The sequence below is a fragment of the Larus michahellis genome, unplaced genomic scaffold (genome assembly GCF_964199755.1).
Source record: "Larus michahellis unplaced genomic scaffold, bLarMic1.1 SCAFFOLD_34, whole genome shotgun sequence".
NCBI lineage: Eukaryota > Metazoa > Chordata > Aves > Charadriiformes > Laridae > Larus > Larus michahellis.
Window position 1 is genome coordinate 1,281,716 of NW_027436399.1, and position 16,522 is coordinate 1,298,237.

The window sequence follows — 16,522 nt, forward strand, 5'->3', positions numbered from 1 at the left end:
TGATAGAAATGGAAAAGCAGTGCAGAGTGTGAGGTATGAGAACTGGTGTTGATTTTTCTCAGAAAAGTCTCCCCTAACTTCTCACTGGCCTTTCCTCCTTGTTCAGTGCTCCACACCAAAAGGCACCAAATGTCCAACAGCAGCTCCATCACCCAGTTCCTCCTCCTGGCGTTCGCAGACACACGGGAGCTGCAGCTCTTGCACTTCGGGCTCTTCCTGGGCATCTACCTGGCTGCCCTCCTGGGCAACGGCCTCATCATCACCACCATCGCCTGTGACCACCGCCTCCACACCCCCATGTACTTCTTCCTCCTCAACCTCGCCCTCCTTGACCTGGGCTCCATCTCCACCACTGTCCCCAAATCCATGGACAATTCCCTGTGGGACACCAGGGCCATTTCCTACAAAGGATGTGTTACACAGGTATTTTTTTTGTTTTTCTGTGCTGCAGCAGAGTTTTATCTTCTCACTGTCATGTCCTATGACCGCTACGTTGCCATCTGCAAACCCCTGCACTACGGGACCCTCCTGGGCAGCAGAGCTTGTGTCCACATGGCAGCAGCTGCCTGGGGCAGTGGGTTTCTCCATGCTCTCCTGCAAACGGCCAATACATTTTCCCTGCCCCTCTGCCAAGGCAATGCCCTGGACCAGTTCTTCTGTGAAATCCCCCAGATCCTCAAGCTCTCCTGCTCACACTCCTACCTCAGGGAAGTTGGGCTTCTTGTGGTCAGTGCCTGTTTAATCTTCGGGTGCTTTGTTTTCATCGTGCTGTCCTATGTGCAGATCTTCAGGGCCGTGCTGAGGATCCCCTCTGAGCAGGGACGGCACAAAGCCTTTTCCACGTGCCTCCCTCACCTGGCCGTGGCCTCCCTGTTTGTCAGCACTGCCGTGTTTGCCTACCTGAAGCCCCCCTCCATCTCCTCCCCATCCCTGGATGTGGTGGTGGCTGTGCTGTACTCCGTGGTGCCTCCAGCCGTGAACCCCCTCATCTACAGCATGAGGAACCAGGAGCTCAAGGATGCCCTCTGGAAATTAATGACCAGGTTATTTTCTGCAGCAATAAACTGTCTCCTGCAAATCACTCATAATGTAACTCATTATACGCCAAGCCCGTCTTCTGTAGCTTTGGTTAGGGGTTAGGTAACTGTGTGTTAGGTTTGGTTGAGGGTTTTTGGCTTTTTCTTACTTTTTTTTTTTTTAAATTATATACTTTTGTCCTCAAATAAATGTCATTATTTGAGATTTTTTTTTTACTACCTATCTATCCAAATTTCTGAGACTCACAGAGTCATGCCCAAAATCCTTCTTCTCAGGCCTTTTCTGGAGCTGCAGGGGTAGAGCCTGAGCGCCGAGGAGGAGGGGAAAGAATCCCAGTACTTGCAGAGCACCAGCACTTGTTCTTTGCGGGGCTGCTCTATTTTCACTTCCACACTCGCCTTCTGAGCCCCTGTGTTGATCTAAGGCCTGAGTGCTCTGGCAGCTTGGTCATGGTGCTGCTGTGTAGCAGCTCTGTGATCACAGGCAAGGAGAAGCAATGGGCACCTCTGAGAAAAAGCTCGTCTGCATAACAGAGTTTCCGCCATGAAAGGGGATCTGCTCAGGGCAGCGCAGGAAGGATCAGGTCTTCTTCCACAGTTGCTGTCAAGAGCGTTCCTTCAAACGTGCCCTGGTGAGGGATGCCCAGTAAAGAGGTAAAGAGTGTGCGTGTGCAGGGTGAGGGCACACACAACAGTGTCCTTGCACAGCCACACCTCCAGGGACAGAACTGAAGGACCAGCAGAGCGGGGTCTGGTCTGTGCCTTTGTTTGCTGGACACCCCGGGGAAGCTGTCCCAGGGCAATCGTCACAGAACAGACACCTGAAACCACCATTTGCAGAACTGGACGCCTACGCAAACCCAGAGAGGATGTTTGTCTGCCTGTGGAGAGACACCGAATAACGAGGTCAGAAGTCCCTGTTTGCATGGTTCAGAGGAGATTTCGGCATGCACACCGTGTGCATGTGGGGACATGAACCCGAGAGAGCACAAACACCAGCAGCTGTTCTTAGAAATGCCCGAAAGTGCTGTGGGACAGGCAGTGTCCCTTCATCGGAGAGTAACGTCCCCTGGGAAACCCCCTGAATGCAGCACTGGGATGGGCTTCCTTGACCCCAGGTCCCTGTGTCCATTCCTCACGCCGTGGGGCATCTCAGAGAGGTGCCGAGCAGGGAGACACAGCGCGGGGCTGAGGTGCTGCCGGCCTCTGGGAGTGGCAACAGGAGGCCATGGAGTCTGCTGCAGGGCCTCTGCCCGTGCCAGGGAAGGACTCGTGTCTCTGAGCAGCCCTGCCAGCGCCCTGACAGTGCTGGGTGTGTCTCCAGGAACAGCCTGTGTGCTACCTCACCCTCCCCTCTCTTCATGGCCTGTCCCTTTGATTACACAGTGTGACAGAAGCACCTCTGTGGAGCATCTCCCCTGTGCAGTCCGAAAGGGTTCTGCAGGCGTGAGCGGTATTGCCCTCTAGAAGATGGCATTTCTCACCTCTCACAGAGCACAGAGCACGTCTAGGGAGTAGGAATGCAGTGAGAGGCACACACTCTCCATGTTTCACCTCTCTGAACGTCCTTCACAATTTTTTTAAGCACCTGACAGAGAAGGAAATGCCCTCAGTACGAGATTTCCTCAACCTTCAGAAAATATCTTTTCCTCCTCTCTTCCTCTTGACCTGCCCCATGACTGTGGTTGGGAACACCCTCCTCATCATGGGGCTGCCTCTGGAAAACGGTGAAACCTGCTCCAGCTCCACCACTCTGACTGTCCCCTGAATGTGGACAGCACAATCTCTGCTCACAGCAATGGTTACTGCTCTTTCCTGCACCTTTGGCATGTACGGAGTGTTTCCTGCTGGTGGCCCCATCCTACGATGACGACTGGGCTGTATGCCACCCCCTGCTCTCTGCAAGGCTTGGGAACTGGAAGGGTTGTCTCCAGAAGAAGGCTGCACCTTGGCTGGGGGGATTTCTGTCATCTACAGCAATCATTTCCTTCTTGTCCCAGTTGTCCTGGACAGACGTCTGGACCAGATCTGGTCCAGATGTCCTGGAACACTTCTTTGTGGGGGTGAAATACTGGAACAGGTCACCCAGAGAGGTTGCATGTACCCAGTCTCTGGAGACATTCAAAGTTAGGTTGGACAGGGCCCTGAGCAACCTGTCTCATTGGAGATGTCCCTGCTCCCTGCAGGGGGTTGGACTAGATGACCTTTAAAGGTCCCTTAAAACCCAACCCTGTTTATGATTCTGTGATTCTGTGGGTTTACACCAATGCTGAAACCTTCCTGACGTGAAACCATTACATTCATCATGGACTTTGTTTTCATAACCTGCTTTTTAGACCCATTCTTCCCCTGCCTGCACTTGGGGGCAGCTCTCCTGCCCAGCATGGGCAGGCAGAAGGCCTTCTCCACCGGCTCCTCTGCCCTCCCTGGAGCCACTCCTTTCTGCGGCACCCCCACCACTGTCAGTGGGATGCCCAGAACAGCCCTCCTGAGAGAGTTTAACAAAGCCCTGTTTCAACACGCACCTCACCCCTGCTCGATCCTCTCATCTACAGCCTGAGGAGAAGGAAGGATGGGGGTTGGGAGGAACTGACAGAAACAGCTTAGGAAAGCTGTCGGCTGCAGAGAGATCCCGTTGCAGTCGTGGGCTTGTAGGAAGAAATCACTTCTGGTTTTCTTCTGAAGTGGCCCCCAAGGATCTGGACAGCGAGTATTGTGTCCTGGGCACTCCTCTGGCAGCGTGTCATAGTGAGAAGGCTTTTGGTGTCATGGAGATGGAGAAGGCTGGTCAATGCCATTGTGAGACCTCTCTCCAACACCTTGGAAAGGCCAGAGCCATCTGAGAGCCTTGGAAAAAGCAGAAATGAAACCAGTTTTCAAAAAAGCAGGAAGGAGGATTGGGACAATGACAGACTGGCCAGCCTCACCAGGGCAGGGGATATGACAAGTCCTCCTGCAGCCATCTGCAGGCGTTTGAAGGACAAGAAAAGGATGGCAGAAGACATGTGGGAGGGAAAAGAAGGGGATGTTGTGTACCCGGACTTTAGCAAGGCCTTTGACATGGTCTTCTGTAGTCTCCTTATAGCCAGGTTGTTGACAGCCGGGCTGAAGAAGTGGACGATGTGGTTGGTGGAAAGCTGTCTGAGTAATGACAGAGGGACATCATCTGTGGTACAAAGTCCTTCTGGAACCCACTTACTAGTGGCATCCATCAAAGACCAGCCCTTGACAACTACTATGGAACATTATTATCTCTCCGTATGATGGCAGACAATGCACTTTCACCTCCTTTGTAGATGATGCCAAGCTGGGGGAGCCCTTGAGGAATCCCACCCTGTTAGCACTGTTGGTAGCAGGAGAGTTGGGAAGGATGACTGTGGTGGGTTAAACATGGCAGGGCACGGAGGGTCGGAAGGGAGAAGCGCAGAGGGATGGCACCTTTGGGGAGGAGTGGACAGGAGAGGTGACCCAAAGCTGACTAACAGAGTACTCCATCCCACCGGCATCTTGCTCAGTATAAAAGCTGAGGGATCACAGGGCTCAGGCTCTTTTTTCAATGTCAGATGCCAGCTGGAGGAGCGGTGCTAGAGGAGGCTGGGAAGCAAAAGCGTGGTTGTGATGTGACAGTTCAGGGCAGCACTTGACCAGGGGCTGGTCCCAGGCAAATGGCGCTGGAGCCCCAGTGGTCCTGCTGTGGCTGGGACATTAATGGCCCCTGCGAGTGGGGCGGGGGCAGGGGCAGAAGGAGATGCCCTGAGCTGGAGAGGGAAAAAACTAAATGCTCCAAATGGGGCAGGAGGAATGCAAGTCACCCCGATTTCAGCAGAGGCACAAAGAGCCACCTTGAGCGGGGCAGGAGTAAATCCAGCACCTGGTGTAGGGCAGGGGCAAATGGAGCCTCCCCAGGCAAGAGCGGGGAAAAACCAGCTGTCCTGAGGGGGACACGATGAAAAGAAGCCACCCAAGCAAGGCTGAGGCCACACTGGATGCCCCAAGGGAAGGATATAAAGAAGAAAGCCTCCCCAAGTGGAGCAGGAGGAAAACTCCCTGTCCTGAGCTGAGCAGGAGGAACTCACTGCCCCGAGCAAGAGTGGGGAAAACTGGAGGACGCAGGCGGTGCAGGGGCCCAACTGGCGAGCTCAAGGAGGGCAGGGATAGCAACCAGCTGCCTTCTTGGGGCAGAGGCAACACTCATTGCCCTCCAGGCAGGTCGTGGGGTTAAACCAGATGATAAAAAGCCACCCACAAATGGCTATTGGATCTGGAGGGTGGGAGAGCAGCTGGGTGGGGGCCTGGCAGCCACCCAAGGTGCACCCAGTGCAGTTGCTCAAGGTGGTGCTTTTGTAGCACTCCTTCAGTCAGCCTGTGGCTGGATCCTGTGGGGTAGATAAAATCACAGAATCGGGGAATGATAGGGGTTGTAAGGGACCTCTGGAAATCATCTAGTCCACCTCCCCTGCCAGAGCATGTTGAGCTAGAGCAGGTTGCACAGGAATGCGTCCAGGTGGGGTTTGAATATCTCCAGATACAGAGGCTACAGCACCTCTCTGGGCAGCCTGTCGCCGTGCTCTGCCACCCTTGAAGTCAAGAAGTTCTGAACCTGTCAGGCACCAGGTGCTTTGCTGCAGGAGTCTCACAGACGCAGTCCTGTATCTGGGAAGAGTGGAAAATAAAGCCCTCAGCCCCCCGACTGTGCCAGCCAAAGCTGTGAAGGGGCTCGCTGACAGCCCTGGGCAGGTTTTTATTCCTGGGGCTGGTGCGGCTCCAGGCAGAGGTGGGAGCTCTGTGGGCAGACGAGCAGCCCTTGGCCAGCAGTGCCTGGGGCAGCCCAACAGCTGCCGGCTGGTGGCTGCAGGAGGTGCCCCGGCTGTGGTTGCTGAGGGGCCACAGTGTGTCCCCGTGCGTCTGGGGGTGGCCCCTGTCACAAAGGGGCAGTGATGTGGCACCCACCCACTGCTTGTGAGCTCACCTGGCCAGGGCTTGTCATCCTCAAGAGCACACCAGCCAAAGCTCCTTGGGCTGAGCTGGCCTTGGGACAACTTGGCTGCTTCCTTTGCCACTTCCTTGGCTGCTTTTTCCCAACCATTCATCGTTTACTGCCCACTTCTCCTCACCTTCCATCCTCTTCCAAAGGTAACGATGATTTGACCTTCAGGACAGATCATACAGGAGGTAGATGTGGGATCAAAGTGATGGCTGGTCTATACCTTCGGAGCTTTAGGATGAGCTGTTACAGCTTTATAGGCTGGCCAGATACGCACTATGGGTAGAGTTCCTATTTGCTAATTGTTATTTCTTTACCATATCCTAGGGTGGGTAAGTAGGGGGTGGCAGTGTACTCTGAGGCTTTGGGCTCCGTCTGGAATGAGAAGAAGCCCATCCTGATGGATGCGGTAGGAAGAGAGACAGAAAAGGAGCACAGCGAAGGCAGCTGTTAAGGCAGCGGCTGAAAGCCGGTCCCTCCTGTGTCCAAGGGGGCAAAGTGTGGGCTGGAGAACCAGAGGGCTCTGCTGCTAATGGCAGCCAGAGGGAAGCAGCAGGTCCTCTTCAGAGAAGGTGACACCCAGTGCAGTCTTCCCAAAGGGCCTTGGTAACTGCTGTCAGTTGGATTCCTGCGACAGGGACAGCAGGGCCGTCAGCTGCAGCTCTGCAGCGCTTGGAACTACCACTGAAACGGTGCTGGTGGCGGATGCTGTTCTCTGGGTTTAGTTTGGGATTTTTTGTAATTTATTTTGTTGAGGTGCAGCTATTTCTTTGCACTCAGGTGTCAGGATTAGCACTGATCTTCTCTTTCTGGAGCATGTCCTGGCATCCTTCGTCATCCAGAGCTTTCCCTGCTGTTCCTGAATGGCAGCGATGGCCTCAATGGGGCCACCCATCGCTCCTGTGAGTGACGACTTCACCATCAGGCTTGGACTTTGTGAATCCCCAAAGGCAAGGGACGTGGCTGGTGCTCCGTCCCTGAATGTTGATGTACCGGCAATCGAGAGGGAATTCTGGGGTGAGTCAGTCATGACTTATGAGCCAGTTTTGACATCTCATGTCATGACTTCTCATCATGATGAGACATGAGGGATGCCCCCATCCATCCCCCAAGTCCATTCGGCACCCAAGCACATCATCAAGGCCTTTCAGCCTTCAGTTCCCTGAGTGTGTTCTGCACTCCAGTTTGGGAAGAAAAGGCCTATTTTCACCCATGGCACTGAGGAAACTCCCTTTTATTGCAGAGATACCACAAAGGAGGCCAGCATTACCATGGTTCCATCCCATCTCCTGAGTATTCCATCCCATCTCCCATGCTCAGTGTAAAAGCTGAGGGATCAAAAGGTCGGCTCTTTTCTTCAATGGCTCTCTTTGTTCAGTGACTGATCCCTGAGGAGGACCCTGTTTGTCTGCCTTTGATCCTGATCTGTGCGTTCCTGAATCTATATCCGATATCCAGTTCTTATCTGGTGCTGAGTCCAGTCCTTGACTTCCCCAGTGCCTGCCATCGACATCTCGCTGGGAGCTTGAAACGGTTTTGTGTGCATTGTATCTATTTCATTATTTCCTTTATATTTAATTATTAATATTTCATTAATATAACTACTTTAATGAACTATTATTTTTATTACAGTAACCATTTTTTTCTAAACACATAAATCTTTTATCTCTTTTCTGTGTCTCCTTGGAGTGAGAGGTGGGGGAGAGCATCTGTCATCTCACCATTGGCCAATCTGCCCCAAACCACGACAGCCCTCCTGTCCAGCTGGTTTTTACCCATCTATTTATCCATCCATGCAGACCATAGTGTGCTGACATTGAACATTGTGGGGGATGATGCTGAAAGCCTTGCTGACTTCCAGGTAGAAGACAATCATTGCTCTTCCTTGCCCAGAAATCCTCTCCTTTCTTCAGAAAACGTAAAAAGGATGGCCAGGAAGAAGCTACCTTGCGTAAATCCAGGGTAAATCACCTTCTCTTTCAGACACCCAGAAAGGGGTGTCACAGGGGGGCACAGCCTTCTGTTACCCTGCTCATCCTTTGGGCCTTTTTGCAAGGTGCATGCAATGTTTGGGTTCTTACAGTAATCAGGGAGTTCCCTCAGACTCCGTGACCTTTCAAAGATGATGGAGAAGGCACTCACAGTGACACCGTCCTGCTCGCTCAGGTCCTTGGGAGCCTGCCCCTCCAGCCCCATAGGCTGGTAAGGACTATGTTTGCTCAAGTGACACCTGAATTGATCCACACTCACTGCTGGTTATTTTCTTCCAGACTCCTGCCTTGAGGAGCAAAGGGCTGAGAGACCTTGCTGGGGAAGACTAAGGCAAGGGGGATACAGTATCTCATATTTCTCTACACCTGTTCTTACTAAATTCTCCAGTGGTCACACATAATCTTTGGTTTTTTTCTTGCATTGGTCTGGAAGTACTAAGAGATCCTCTTGATGTCCTCGAAGCTCTTGCACGGGCCAACACTAGGGAAGCTTTGGCTCCTCTAAAGCCATCCCTATTTCTAAATTCCTGCATCAGTCCTTGTATCCACATTCCTTCCTTAGCCAAGCTGCTCTCCTGAAATGTCTGGTTGTTTTCCAGCTTATGGATGTCGACAGTTCTTATGCTTGGAAGATGCTTCTCTGAAAGACCAACTGTACCGAGCTCTGCTGCCTTTGAATACTGCTGCCCATGGGCCTACCACTGAAAGTCCCCTGAAGAGGCTAAAATCTTCTCCCGGTATTTCATGGTCCCTACAGCCAAAGCTGATACTGGTTTTTGCATCCCTGATCAGCACTTCCTCTTTTGCAAGGACTGGATTGGAGTGAGCATCACCTTTGTTGGTCTGTGCCTGTGCAAAGAAGTTGTCCAAAGAGACCCCAACACCAGCTGGACAGTATGCATCCTGCCATGCTCACCTGCCAGTGAGTGTCATTAAAGTCTCCAATAGCACTTGGGGTCATGGATCTGAGGACTTCCATGGCTCGCTTAAGCAAACCTTTCTCCACTTCCTTACCCTGATTGCAGGTGCTTTGTCTCCCACGAGGGTGTCACACTAACAGGCCTCTCCTCTGACCCTCACTCACAAGGGCTCACGCAACCTGCTGCGCATCCCGTAGAGGAGCTCCATACAGGCAACAAGCTCCTGCACATGGAGGGCATCTCCCTCCTCATCTTCCTGGCCCGTCTCTCCTGAAAAGCCCCTATGCACCATGGCAGCACCACTGTGAGCTGTCCCACCACCCCTTGCCACTTATTCCACCAACGTACAAACTCTAGGATGGCACACGGGACTCCAGCTCCTCCGGTCTGTGCCCCAGGCTGAGGGCACTGGTGCACATTTGGTCTGCAGCACCTGAGCTGGAGCACTGGGGCCAAGCTTGGACTTGTCCCAGGCAAACCCAGTACCAAGTGCCCAAGACCCCACACCTGCTAATGCTGTGCTCGAGACCAGAGACATACTGGATGCGACGGCAGGCGGCAATGTGAAGGCACTAAACGAGAAAACGCTGCTCCCTACAACACCAGAAAAGCCAGGCTGGGCTCTGTAGCCCTGGAAGAAGCAGGCTTTGTTGTCTGTAGTGTTGCTGAAGACCTGTGCTGGAGGTGAAGCTGATCTCCAGGATGACAAGGTGCTGCTCAAAATGTCCCTCATCAAGGGCCTCAGGAAAGGATTGTTGAAAGAAGAACTGGGAGAGTCTGGGAGCAGCCAAATCATTTGAGACCCCAGTGTGATAGGCTTCCTGTTCATGACCTTCTCTGCATCAGCGGAATGGAGATGGGTGAGACCGTGCCTCACTGCAGTGGTGGGTTTCAGTCGCTGATCCACGGAAACTGAACGTGCCTGAGATGCCACATAGGCTTGCACAAAGGAACCAAATCGGCCTGCAGTGCCCTCTGAGGTGTCCCTCACGCATCTGCTCTGAACACCAATGGCTTTCCCATAGGTCCTGTGCGGTCCCTGCCAGCCTGTGCTGGAGAGCGCTGGCATCTCACTTAGCACCACAGGCCTGTGTTTGGCCATTGAGAAGCTTCCTGAATTGGGTTAAGCCATGTAGGGATGTCCCTGAAACAGCTGCCATTACAGTCAGTGGAGAGCTAGGAACTACAGCTGATGGAGAAGAGAAAGAGAGGGACTTAGGTCCATTTGCTCAGCTGATGACCTCTGTAGGCTGCTGTAGCTATAAGGAAAAGGAAAGGTTTTAGTTGTCTTAAACGTAAACACCTGCTGTCATTTCCATCTGCCAAAGGAATTCCTCACAAGGCTCCAGGATGGTGCCCCCTGATGCTGCCTTGTCTCTCAGCATTGCTGCATTAGAGCTTGCAGTCACCTGCAAATGTCTTGGACAAGCTCTGGTGTCACCTCCAATGTCACCAGGTGTTTCCACCTGAACAACACCCTCAATCTCCATGAAGTAGCCTGAGAGCTGAGACAAGGAGCTCCCATACAGCTGCCTGTATTTGTGCACACCTGAACTGAGGCAAGAAGAATCCCACCTCCTGTGGGTTTGTGGAAGGAACAAGAGGGAGTCCTCCTCTAGCCCAGGACTTCAAACCCAGGATGAGATGCCTCAAATGATTCAGCTGCATCACTGCACCCACCAGGGGTAAAGAGCTGTCTGGGTGTCCTGTCTAATGGTGAGACAAGGAAAGGCTATTCTCATGCCTAACTCTGTCTCTGGTAATAGAAATGACACAGCTGGAAAGAAGCGTCTCTGCCCAGCTGAGGAAGGGAACCTCAGTGCTGACTTCAGCCTGTTTCCCAGCAGGTTCTCCCGAAGCCCCAGGGACACCTGAAGGGAGGGCAAAGTGGGCAGAGAAAGGGCTGCCTTGGGCTGGTCCTCTGCTGCTGAGCTGGGCTGGGCTCCTGGGACAGAGGGAGCTCATGGCAAGGGGGCAGCACTCCTTCCACAGCACTGCAGAGAGACAGCTCTGCCCAAAGCGCAGCAGGGCTGAGGGCACTGCCTGCAGGTGCCAAGGGGAGAGGAGCAAGGCAGAGGTGTTAAAGGCACTCTAGGAGCGGGGGGATAGCTGAGCTCTCACTGCGGGAGGAATCTTCACAGCCCTCTATATGGTAAGTCTCTGGCTGCAGGGTACTGAGTTTGGTGTTCTTTGGAGGACATCCTAGACCTGGTTCATCCCGCAGCCTGCAGGACCTGGCAGGAGGATTCTCACAGATTCCCAAGAAGAGGAGGAGGACGTGCTCTGGAGCAGGGCTTCCCTGCTGCACTTCAGCAGGTCGGGGCACGGTGGTTTCCTTGTCTTTGGGATGACTGCAGGGGTACCAACCTGGGTGTGCAGCCAGAGGAGCCCAGGGCTGTCCTTCCGCAGACGGTCCCTGCACCCCGGGGGATCACTGCCAGGGCATTTCCAAGGAAACTTTTCAAGAGGCTGGTCAAAGTGGGGATTACCTGAAAGGGAAGGAGTCTGTGCTTTGAGACGAGTCACCTTGTTTGGCTGGGTGGACAGTGGGAGATGGGACTTTATTTTCCCACTCTTGCGAAGGCACGGGGTCGCCCACTCCCTTTGAGTTCTCTGAGCCGCCCCTTTGCCCCTGTGCAGGCAGAGATGCCCTGGAGCAGTTCCCTGCTGCCAGGAGGTGTTTGCAGGGCAGAGCTGAGCACATCGCAGGTGGGATGGAGTTCTCTTTCTGTGAGCACTGCAAAGGAGGAGACCTGGGCACAGAGAAGTGGTTCCCAGCAGAGACAGCTCCAGGCAGCAGAAACCTTGTCAGAGAGGGAGAGGGAGGAGATCCCAGAAACGTGAGGGGAGGGGGGAGGGGAGGGGGGATTCGGGCACCCCCCTGCCATCCGCTGCAGTGCAAGCACCTTTCCTGCAGCAGCTCCCAGGTCTCCTCTCCCACACAGTGCAGCCCCCCACTCTCAGCGTCACAAACACTCGGCCATCACTTTCCTTCCCAACAGCTCAACCAACACAGAGGGAGATGGGGATTCAGCTTCAGCTGAGACACAAGCACTTGGGTCCTGCCATGCAGATGTTTCCATGGAGGAAAAGCAGCCAAATCCCCTCGCGGACTTTGGAGCCAGGCACCAGAGTGTGCCTGACTGGAAAAGACCTTTTAGGACACCCCATCTTAAAGACATTGGGCTCTTTCCCTGAGGGGGCCCTGCTGAGCTGCAGGCTGCCCTCCAGAAGGTCACAACTCTCCCATGGCATCTCTGTGTTTTCTAAGTACCCGACAGAGAAGACACCACAGCGCTAAGGCCAAGGAGATGCCACGGGACGGCTGTAGGTCGGCAGCTGCAATGAGGCCTCTGTGTCCCTGGCTGGGAGGGGAGAGATGAGATTCCTCTGCTCTCAGCAGTGTCCTGGTCTTCTGGGGGGAACACCTGGGTGTTACTGTCCTCCAGCTCAAAAAGGTGCCTGCCCAGGGCAGCTGGGAGCAGGGCTGAGGGACAGGTCAGCTCTCCACACTCTTCACTGAGGGACAGTCCCTTTGCCTGCCAGCACCCACAGGATTTCACTTGGAGTGCAGCAGGAATGCTCCAAAACTCCTCAGCTCTTGTGTGACAACTGGAACAAAGTCCACAAAGCAAATTCCCCTCAACTTTGCTCTGCCGTCGGGTGAATTAGGAGTGCCAATGCTGGAAAGCTCTTTGATATCAAAAGTGGATGTAGGCTAAGATCACCCCGTCTTCCTATCGACCAATTGCTGTAGGCAGGACTGAATCCTGCAGAGCCCCCTGCTCCCAGCGGCACCCTCAGCCAGCACCAACCACAGCTCATGAAAGGGACCTGCCAAAGGTCTACTTGAAAGGGGAGAGGAACTTTCAGAAGTTTTTCTGAGAAACTGAATAGACTTTGGTCTCCTTCTTGAACAGGTCCCCATGTCCAGAGGACAAAAATGTCCAACAACAGCTCCATCACCCAGTTCCTCCTCCTGGCATTCGCAGACACACGGGAGCTGCAGCTCTTGCACTTCGGGCTCTTCCTGGGCATCTACCTGGCTGCCCTCCTCAGCAATGGCCTCATCATCACCACCATCGCCTGTGACCACCACCTCCACACCCCCATGTACTTCTTCCTCCTCAGCCTCTCCCTCCTTGACCTGGGCTCCATCTCCACCACTGTCCCCAAATCCATGGCCAATTCCCTGTGGGGCACCAGGGACATCTCCTATGCAGGATGTTTGGCCCAGCTCTTATTCTTTTTCTTTTTCATGTCAGCTGAGTATTTTCTTCTCACTGTCATGGCCTATGACCGCTATGTTGCCATCTGCAAACCCCTGCACTACGGGACCCTCCTGGGCAGCAGAGCTTGTGTCCCCATGGCAGCAGCTGCCTGGGGCAGTGGGTTTCTCTATGCTCTCCTGCACACGGCCAATACATTTTCCCTGCCCCTCTGCCAGGGCAATGCCCTGGACCAGTTCTTCTGTGAAATCCCCCAGATCCTCAAGCTCTCCTGTTCAAACTACTACTTCAGGAAAGCTGGGCTTCTTGTGGTTAGTGTCTGTTTAGGCTTTGGATGTTTTATTTTCATCGTGCTGTCCTATGTGCAGATCTTCAGGGCCGTGCTGAGGATCCCCTCTGAGCAGGGACGACGCAAAGCCTTTTCCACGTGCCTTCCTCATCTGTCTGTCATCTCCCTGTTTCTCAGCACTGCCGTGTTTGCCTACCTGAAGCCCCCCTCCATCTCCTCCCCAGCTCTAGACCTGGTGGTGGCAGTCCTGTACTCATTGGTGCCTCCAGTAGTGAACCCCCTCATCTACAGCATGAGGAACCAGGAGCTCAAGGATGCCCTATGGAAACTGGCTCAATGGACGTTGTTTCACCATTAATAAATTGTCTCCCCTTCTCCGCATGTTTTCTAGACTTTCTCTTAGGCAATAAGCCTGCTTTTTTCTCTTGCAGTCATCCTGCTTCTGTATAATTTTCTGGGCTTGTACCACTTGTCTTGAGGTTTGTTCCAGTTGTGTCTGAGCCTTGCACAACACTGTGTCAAAGGTGACCTGTCTAATAGCAGCTCTTCAAGAAAAAGGCATCTCCCAGGTGCAGTGCCTGGATGCTAGGTGCTTCCTCCAAAGGTGCTGCCAATAAAATGTCCAACAAACTGGTCTTTCAAAGAGTCTCTTCTCCCTGTGTTCTCCCTGTGTTTGGGGTTAAGCTCACTGTACTATTGGGTTCCGTGGACCAAATGTTCTGGTTTGAAAGGCTCTCTTCTTGTCTCCAGTGGTAGTGGAGATGGTGCATGAGCTCCCGATTACCTCCTCAGGCTGCTTCACATGTGTCAGGACTTATGGCATACAGCAGACTCTATGGAAATGAATTGGGACGTGTGAGGAGAGGATGGGGACTCACCACGTGCCCTGAGCTGGGAGTGAATGAAGACACAGGAGATGAAACATCCACAGAGGTGAAGTCCCCCACAAGCAAAACATTAAACTGAGGTATGCACAAACAAGGACTCTGCAATGCCCAGAAAGTCAGTGTGGATCCCGTAGGCGTGGGAAAGGGAGGCTGGAGAGGTGTGGGAGCTGCCGGAGGACCCTCAGGGCCAAGGAATGTTGTGCTGTCCTGGGGAGCAGGAGGAGGCACCTCCTCATGCTGGTTTGCTGCACAAGGAAAGGTGACACCATGCCTGGCTCAGTTCCTGGTCCCCGTAAAGGTGCATCAGGATGGGAGGGAGGACAGGAGGCTGTTTCCCACCTCTCTTCCCCATCACCCCCCGTACTCGAGGATTTATAACCTGTAACTCCAACAGCAGCGCAGGGGCCCTGCAGAGGCCACAGGTACCATGGGCCCTGCAGGCGTACAGCCCCCTCTCCTTCCAGTGCTGCTCTGGGAGCACCCATTTCTCCTGGCTTTTGTGGTTCCGAGCCCACGGATAGATTTTCATTTGGCTTTTTGTCCTGCCAGCTCCAGCTGGAGCTGTTTCTTAGCTCTGTCTGCCTGGGAGTGGGAACGTGAGGCTGTGCCCCCTCGCTCGGTGCTGGCAGGGGGGGCTGTGCTCTTCCTCCAGGTGCCGCTGCCCTGCCAGGACCCATCATCTCCAGTGACACATGCCACCCTCTATGTCCCATGTGCTGCCGTTGCCCTGTCCTTGCCTGCAAGGACTGGATCTGCTCTGCTCCCGTATCACTTCTGAGCAAGACTGTCCATCCCAGTGCTGTCTTTTGGGGGAGCTGCATCCAATTCCTGACAAGGAGGAAGAAAAATCCAGAGGCGGCATTCAAAACGTTTCAGTTTGAATGGGAAAAGACTCCCAGGGCAGGTTCCCTCCCAACCCTGCAACCACCTGGCTTTGAAACCTGCAAGTTGCAGGGTCTCAGGGTGCAGGTTGGAAGGGTTTTTCAGCTTGGCAGTGAAAAACCCCTCGCCCCCCGCAGTGCCCCAGCTGCTTCAGCCCTTTGTCCATCCGGAAAGCTTCTACCCCCACGGTAGAGACTGGCCCCGACCCCTGCAGCTCGGGAACACTTTTGGGGAAAGGAGTGAAGGTGATGGCCGGTGATCCATCCCCGAGCAGAACCCTGGGTCTCCCGCATCTAGTGGACGTGCACCAACCCGCCTCCACCAGTCACCGCCACGCTCGGCCACGGCGCTGCTTCTCTGCCAGGGGCTGCCCTTTGGGGCCACGGGGCTGCAGGACCCTTGCCTGCCCTCTCTTGCCCAAGAAATCAGGTTCCTTTCCATAGCACCATGCAAAAGGTCCCTGGGAGGGTCAAGGTCCTGAAGGAAGGTCCCACAGATGGCCCTGCTTCCAGCACCACGTTGGGCTGATCTCAGAGCCATGGCAAACTGTAAAACCCTTCTCCCCTGTTCGGGGGAAGGACCGCTGTGAACAACTTCTAAAGTCAACACCCTTTAGCAGCATCTCTCTTCTGTTTTTCTTCGTCTCTTTCCTGAGCTCCTTGTGTCCCGAAGACAGAGGGATTCCTCTGCCTGGGCTGGGTCACAAACCTCCTCCCCCAGGGCACGAGCACCCCAGCGCAGCCAAGAGGCCGCTCTCCCGCAGGGGAGGTGGAAAGGGTCCCTGGCACTTTGTGTCACGGGGAGCTGTCACGAGTGTTTCTCCAGGGTGACCCAGCTGCAGGTCGCTGGGGGGTTTGGGTCATTCCGGCTGGTGGCTGCACCTCCGTGGATACCTGGATCGCGGGATCCCCCACCTGCCCTTGCTGCAGCTATGACAGGAACGGCGGGCAGAGCCCGCAGCCGTGCGTCACAGCCCTGCTTCCAGCAGCCGCTGGGCAGGGGAGGAAGATGAACGAAGCGATGCAGGGGAGGAGTCCCGCGGAGCTAGCGGCCATGGACCTGCCTCCGACATCGACAGCATTCCTCAAGGAGCTTCTTTGGAGGAGTCTGGGGGTGACACCCGGGACTTCAGTTGTCTCCAGAGGAGGCCAAAAGTCTTTGGGAGCTGCCTGGGAGTAGTCATGGGGTGCTAGAATACGTGGACCTGCCTTGACCATGGCCACGATTCCTCGGATAGCTGCCTTGGAAGAGCCTGGGGCTGCTCCTGGGCCTTCAGGTTGCTGCAGAGGAGGCCAACAGAGTG

The 16,522-nt window shown here is 54.2% G+C and overlaps 2 protein-coding genes across 2 annotated transcripts; both read left to right on the forward strand.

The window, feature by feature from the left end:
* The first annotated feature begins 474 nt into the window (after positions 1 to 474).
* LOC141737374 (olfactory receptor 14J1-like) lies at positions 475 to 1,560 on the forward strand. The gene has a single exon (XM_074572061.1). It carries the CDS (start codon positions 475 to 477, stop codon positions 1,138 to 1,140), a length of 666 nt encoding a protein of 221 aa, XP_074428162.1. The 3' UTR covers positions 1,141 to 1,560.
* Positions 1,561 to 9,782: 8,222 nt separating this feature from the next.
* Positions 9,783 to 13,808, forward strand: LOC141737319 (olfactory receptor 14I1-like). The gene is made up of 2 exons (XM_074571999.1): positions 9,783 to 9,792; positions 12,853 to 13,808. Exons 1-2 carry the CDS (start codon positions 9,783 to 9,785, stop codon positions 13,806 to 13,808), a joined length of 966 nt encoding a protein of 321 aa, XP_074428100.1.
* Positions 13,809 to 16,522: the final 2,714 nt, after the last annotated feature.

Bases quoted from the DNA above. Each gene is read 5' to 3' on its own strand.
- LOC141737374 (XM_074572061.1), top strand. From the start codon at position 475: ATGTCCTATGACCGCTACGTTGCCATCTGCAAACCCCTGCACTACGGG.